At 42.6% G+C, this 6,714-nt stretch overlaps 1 protein-coding gene across 1 annotated transcript in view; it reads right to left on the bottom strand.

Moving 5' to 3' along the window:
• Window positions 1-1,705: 1,705 nt before the first annotated feature.
• RASSF8 (Ras association (RalGDS/AF-6) domain family (N-terminal) member 8) overlaps window positions 1,706-6,714 on the bottom strand; it is a gene marked incomplete at its 5' end in the record, with an annotated part of 6,064 nt that continues 1,055 nt past the window's right edge. The window contains 2 exons of the mRNA XM_010192461.1: window positions 1,706-2,724; window positions 3,928-4,072. Of these exons, the coding sequence (XP_010190763.1) occupies window positions 2,603-2,724; window positions 3,928-4,072 (267 nt within the window). The remainder of the gene's footprint in view (window positions 2,725-3,927; window positions 4,073-6,714) is intronic.

Raw genomic sequence — 6,714 nt, 5'->3', positions numbered from 1 at the left:
TCTTTCCCTTTCTTTTAATCCTTTTCCTTCTCCATCTTAACGAATAATCTGGCAGAAAAAGAGAGCAGTTTTTATGATGCAAGAGCCCAATCCTGTGGAAGATGGACCAGTCACAAAGTACGACAAACACATTAAGTACACCGATCTGCCTCAAAAATACTTCATCTTGGTACAAGACCAAAATTGCAACAGACTTTTCCTTGTGTTCCTCCCCACCCCGATGCAGCATAATTTGGGCCAGACTTTGCAAGGTGCTCAGTGCCTCAGTTCACTAAAATCAAGAGGTGCTGAAGATGCAAGATATCCACTGGAGAGGGCCATTTATTTCTGTAAATTGAACCCAGAATGTAAGGCATATATGCTCAAGTACCTTGGACAGGTATTGCCCCCAAACTATGTATATTTTAGACTTTTATATATATATACACACACTCTTTTTTAATACAAAGTTATGGGCACAGTAAACATGAGCATGGAATTGTGATAAACTAACAGTAAAATCTGTGAGCACTGCAAAGATTCCTCAGATAAGAACATTTCATTTTCCAGTTTGCTCACAAGGGGAGGGGAATGGGTGGGGGGAAAGACCTGATAAGTTAAACAGTAAAAATTCAGAGTCCATTTGGAAAGATCCTTTATATATTCACAGCCTCATCTGTTGCTGTTAGTCTAAATACAGCAGCATTTTTAGAATATATGATGCCATTAATAAGTGGAAAGGGAAAAAAAATGCATTAAGCACTCAAGAGTCCTTCATCTACTATATCTTATAAAACTTCCATTTGTCAGAATGACGAGGAATCTCGTTTTTTAAAAAAGGAAGCTTAAATTAACAATTATCTGCACATCAGTAAATCAACACAAGAGGATGCTAGGAGTTAAGAATTCTTAACTATTTTCTATGGCAAAAAGCTTGGAGTTTCCTACCAGTGGTAAAATCCTGACCTACCAAAGCCATCAGGAGTTCTGTCATTTTGCCACTGACTGCAGTCTCGGTATTCAGTCCTGCAGTGAAAGCACAGTGACCCCCTCTCCTGCCAAGGGGATCTCCAAGGCAGGGATGATGGCACAAGCTGCTGTTAGAACAGGAAACCCAAATGCACCTGGGTAAGGCCCATCCCTTCTCCAACCCATCCACGAGGCCTGCCTCCTAGTGCATGCTAAGCGTCCCACTGATGCCACTTGCTTTCTCCACATACTTGGTGTCCACTTTAGCAACCTGATTTCAAGACCATACCCAACATGCTACTTGGCAGTGTCTGACTTTCTGCATGGAAGCCAGTTTGTCTAATCCTTGCTTGGCTTTCATAGCATTAGAGTGACATCAAGATACGATAATGTTCTCTTTTCGTGTTTTGTAAAAAATTACTACCAAACGTGTGAGTTTCCTGTTCATAAGCTCTATATTCTGTAAGTGACTGAGCAGCAATACATCTATCAAAGAGGCTGAACATCTACCGTCTAGCACTGGGAACCTGGAATGAAATCCTGGCCCTACTCAAGTCAGTAGAAGCTCTGCTATTGACTTCACAGGACTCTGCCAGGTTTCTTCCCTTCACCAAACCTGAGTGAATTCTGGAAAGCTAGAAGAGGATGCTCATTTGTCTTGTGTTTGTTTTTTTTCTCCTCCAACAGCAAAATTTACTGCAAAACCAGAACACTGTAATGGCTAGTGGAAAAAATAAAGTACAAAAATCACACACAGTGAAAGCCTCCTACTCTCTTTTGGTAAGATATATGAAGACAACTTCATACATTGTTCTTTTCTCAAAAGGCATATACAATGTGGCAAAATATTTCAAATATACATTCTATATAATAAAATATCATCTAACTAGTGCATCCTCAATCATATGCTGGAAATATTTTTACCAAGCCAAGGTTTAAATTCCAGAAATCTTTTGAACACTAGGTGCTTCATTCAAGGCAGATTCAACAGCAAGTAAATCCCACAAGCTCACTTTTCAAGCCTTAAAAGGTGGCAATGGATGGAACATGACATCTTATGACCCACAACAGAAGTTAAAGTCAGTGGTGAGAAACCATCTTAATGGTTCAGCACTCCACAGAACTCTGCATTGCAAGTTGGACTCGATCACACGGCGGATGGTTGTACACACAAATGAAAGTCACCTTGTCAGACTGACATACAGCCATATGTGATTATTCACAAGTTAAAAATAAAAATATAAAAGGTCAACATTCACACGTCCATTGATTGAAGGGAATAAATTAAACCTCAGAGAAGTTGCATACATGGTTTTCTTCACCCTCAGTCTTTTATTTATGCCTACACAGGGAACAATACTTTCCCAAACACTTCCAAAGTGGCAAAAACAAATGCAGGTTTTTGCACTATAGCTGTGTTGACAGCAAGTTCATCCTTGCTTCCATTCATTATGAATTGAGACAGTTCCTCTGTCTCTTTAGCATCAGTGCACAAGGTATGGCTCCAAGTGGTGTGTTGGAGGAAGAAGAAAAAAAACATACGGTGGCTTAACAAAAAACAAAATCTTCTTCCATTCGCCATTGGCAGAATAAAACAAAAGTGTATCTTGTCCAGGGTACCTTGGCAGGTCCTCTCCAGAAGAGGTATGTACTGTCATACGTAAATGCCCTCTGGGTTAAAACCCGATGACAGAGGATTCTGTAGGATCCGAAGGTTACTGGGGAGTTGCCTTGATGACCCAGGGCGCTTCAGTGACCCAGATTGAAACGTTGGCTCTGCACAAGAAAAAGGGCAGTTAGAAAAGTCATCATCAAGGGTGATGTCTGTAGACCAGCTCGTTGCAGTGCACACTTAATGCAATAGAGAAGAATTAATACCACATGCAACAAAAAATTCAAACGCCTGACTAGGAAGTGATGAGACCTAAGGTGCACACATCCTACTGATTTCAAAACAGAAAGATATACCTACACAATGTAATTACCCTCCCACAAGGAACACGCACATGGATACACACAATATATTTATACAGTAATGTGCAGAAAGCACATTGAGTATATAGAAAGTATATAGATATATATATATAAAGAGTATATAGAAACCTATACAAAACTCAAAGCTTCAGCTTCCTGCCCACTTTGAAGAGAGCACTCATGCAAGTGCTGACATTTAAGGTCTGGTTGTCTTTTGCTCCCTCCCCACCTCCCTACCCTCCCAATGCGTTTTGGTTAGAAAGTTTTCAGAAAGAAGGGACAGAACCGGCTAAAAAGGACACTGAGAGAAACAGGCCCCCTGTGAGCAGGGTATTCAGTAAAACACACCATGGCCGAGGCTGAGCCACAGCCGAGGAGTTTCTGCTTGTGCTACAGTTGTGACGTGCATTCAAAGTGCTCCCGTGTTTCCTTCCAGGGCATTCTGAATTCAGACACGGGCATGTGCAGAATGCACTGATCTCATCAGGGGCAAAGTCAATGTGCACATGCCTTAACAGCCATCTGTGCAGGGCTTCCGGATGGCTGCCAGCCCAGCTGGATCAGCTCCTATTCCTGCGCAGCTGCTGTCTGGGATTCCTTGAGATCCAGACACATTCCTTTGCCTACTTTGACAACACATCCCCCTCGAAGAGGAAGAACCCAGATGAACAGCAATGTCAGGCATGCAATCAAGTTGCATGACAGCTTACATGGCCTGCAGCCAAGGTGGCCACACTTGAAAGCTACGGGCCTAATGGGTTACTGATGGGACAAGCACATGCCCAGGCACAGTGGGAGAGAAGTTATCTACATACTGTGCTTTATTCATAACTTGTTAAATCCTTGGAAAGAAAAGAAATATTTGACACCGTGCTTTCTTCATATTTTGCTAACTCCTTTGCCAAGAGAGCGCTCACTTCATGTACGAGTGCTAGCATTAATGCAGCAGGTAAAGGCATTGCCATCCCCTTCTCCTGCCCACCAGAGGCATTCTGAGCACTGCACCTCTCTCGAGCTCCACATGCGGGGCCTCCACTTCAACAGGGTCCGCTGGCAGCACCGTGACCTTCGTTCCTGTCTGTTGGATGAACTGTTGGAGGTTGACCTGTCGCAGCTCCTTCGTCAGTTGCTCCAGTTCTTGTTCCCTGTCCTGCCAGGAAAGAGAAAACATCTGCTGAGCAGCAGTGAGCATAAAGCAGCATTTCAAGACTATTTGCAGTTGGGCAATTAATGCTTCTCTTTTTGATGAGAAAGCCTTCAGTTTTTCAATTCAAATGCAAATGGGAGAGTTTAAAGGTATTCTACTCTCATGATTTAGAAAGCAAGTCAACATTCACTATTACTTATTAGGGGTTATTACTGGTCTGTTTGTACTGCTTCTTGGATGACTAGCAGATGTTTCTCATATCACCTGAGAAAAACTTTGGCACAACAGAGGTAAGTAAATACAGGTAATAGTGAGCACTCTGAAGAAAATGCATCAACTGAGCATCAGTCCACCACCAAATCTTAGCTTTGCAAGAAGTGCCCAGCATGACTTGGGCAGCTCATTTAGTTCTTCTGTTCCTAAAAGGAGAATAATTCCCTTCTTTTCTTTTTATATGTGTTTTCTATTTAGAGTATAAGTGTTTATGGACAGAACTCTCTCACTTTGAAAGCGTATTGTGTTTTGTGCAACGAGACCAAATCCCGGCTGGTTCACTATCCCTTCACAAGTACAGAAGACAATCCTTTAGGATCTTCCTTACTGCTCTTAATTCTGGCATGATATACAAAACCTACAGCTCCAACAGATTATGACAGTCTTAGACTACAATATTCCTGTCATGTCATGTTCCCCCCTTCACTCAGCCCCATTCAGCTTCCTTAGACAGCTGCAGGTGGTACTCTTCCACACCTATTTGGCCACAGAGGGAATGGGGTAGCTACCCAGATGCCAGGCAGCACGTCTGTGGGCATTTCCATGCAGTGCATACCACTACATCTTCATTTTGGCAAAAGACAGAGGTTGGATCAAACTTCTTTTCCCTAGTTATCTTGTGTAAGCACAATTATACCTGAACTCACACAAGGATAGAGAATAGTTTTGTGGATCTGTTCTACGAACAGTCCCTAACAGCATAACCCTCATTTCTTCTAAACTTACAGTAAGGTCATAGCTGTGGCTGAATTCAACAGTTAGTGAGAAAATTAACACAACTGATCTGATGCTTAAATTAGGACTTTTAAAATACCAATTGCTTTGTCATCTATGTGTTTGTTTGCACTGTTCAGTCAGTGCATATCACGTGGCTGGTCTCAGCTTCCTGTGCTAGGATCATACCATAGAATCACCGAATGGTTTAGGTTGGAAGGTATCTCAAAGATAATCTAGCCCAACTCCCCTGCCATAGGCAGGGACACCTCCCACCAGACCAGGTTGCTCAAAGCCCTGTCCAACCTGGCCTTGGACACTTCCAGGGAGGGGGCATCCACAACTTCCCTGGGCAACCTGTGCCAACGTCTCACCACCTTCACAGTAAAGAATTTCTTATCAAGATCTAGTCTAAATCTACCCTCTTCCAGTTTAAAACCATTATCCCTTGTGTTATCACTACCTGCCCTTGTAAACAGTCCCCCCCAGCTTTCTTGTAGTCCCCTTTTAGGTACTGGAAAGCTGCTATGAGGGTGTTTCTATTCATTGGCTACAAGCTGACAGAGAAACTGGAGAAAGATTTTGAACTCAATCATAGCCTCATTGAGTGTTACTGAGGATAGGTGAAATATATAAGAGAACTCGATGCTTTCTGTAAATCCTTATGCATAGCGTGCCTGGAAACTTTGGATAGATAAATATGGCCAAACTGCTTACAGTTTTCATCCATTTTGCTTTGGACGAAAAGATTACATTTTTTCCCTCCTCATGTAGTAAAACCAGCTTATATTGACATAGTTCTAGGTGCTCAGGAGTGAGGGTACAAAATCCCTTTACATATTCACAGCAGAATCACCTTACTGCAACTGCAGCACTGTGGATCGCAGCAGCACAGCAAGAGTTGCAACTCGAACTGACGCCTGGTGCCTCAGTCCTATCTTACGTGGCACATTAAAATCCCAGGAGGCACAATCTTTCTCTCACCTCATCCAGCTAGCAGCTGGATTTCCATTTATATACATTCTTTCATGCTCTATCAAGTTCCAAGTGATATCATTAACTTCAGCAAGAAACCAGAGACTGGATTCTCTTTTGACACATGTGCTGCAAATGCCTGAGGTGCAGAGAAAATAAAATCCTGAACACCAGCAGGTCTGACAGGAAAAGGAAGATGCTATTCTTTAAAAAAAAGCCCCACGGGCTTTAGCTCTACATCCATCTAACCAGGTGCCACTTCTGGACTGTTCTTTTTAATTCATCTATTCCAGTGGCAGACAAATCTAGCAAGAATCAGAAGTTTAGCCTCGGAAAAGGCTATAATAATGCAAATTTCCCTGAAATTTAACAATATGAAACACTGACGTGCCAAGATCTAGGACTTAAATCCTCAAGATACCCAATCTCCAATCAACAGGGGTTTGAAGACTAATACTTTGAAAGATGTTAGACCAAGAGCGCCACGGCCCCGTTTAGCACCCAGCAGTACATCAATTGCCCACTAGTCCTAACGTTCTGCTGTTCACAAAGGAGATATTATTTGTCTGAGATGTAAGAGAGCCCAGAGACCCACTAGCACAGCACCTCACTGGAGCCAGCAAGCACTCTGTCTTGGCAGGGCGAGGTGGCCAGATGCATTGCTACAGGTGTAGCCATACTAC

This window comes from Mesitornis unicolor, unplaced genomic scaffold, assembly GCF_000695765.1.
Source record: "Mesitornis unicolor isolate BGI_N332 unplaced genomic scaffold, ASM69576v1 scaffold25179, whole genome shotgun sequence".
Taxonomy (NCBI): Eukaryota; Metazoa; Chordata; class Aves; order Mesitornithiformes; family Mesitornithidae; genus Mesitornis; species Mesitornis unicolor.
Note: the sequence above shows the minus strand (reverse complement) of the source record. Positions and strands in the feature narration are given on the sequence as shown.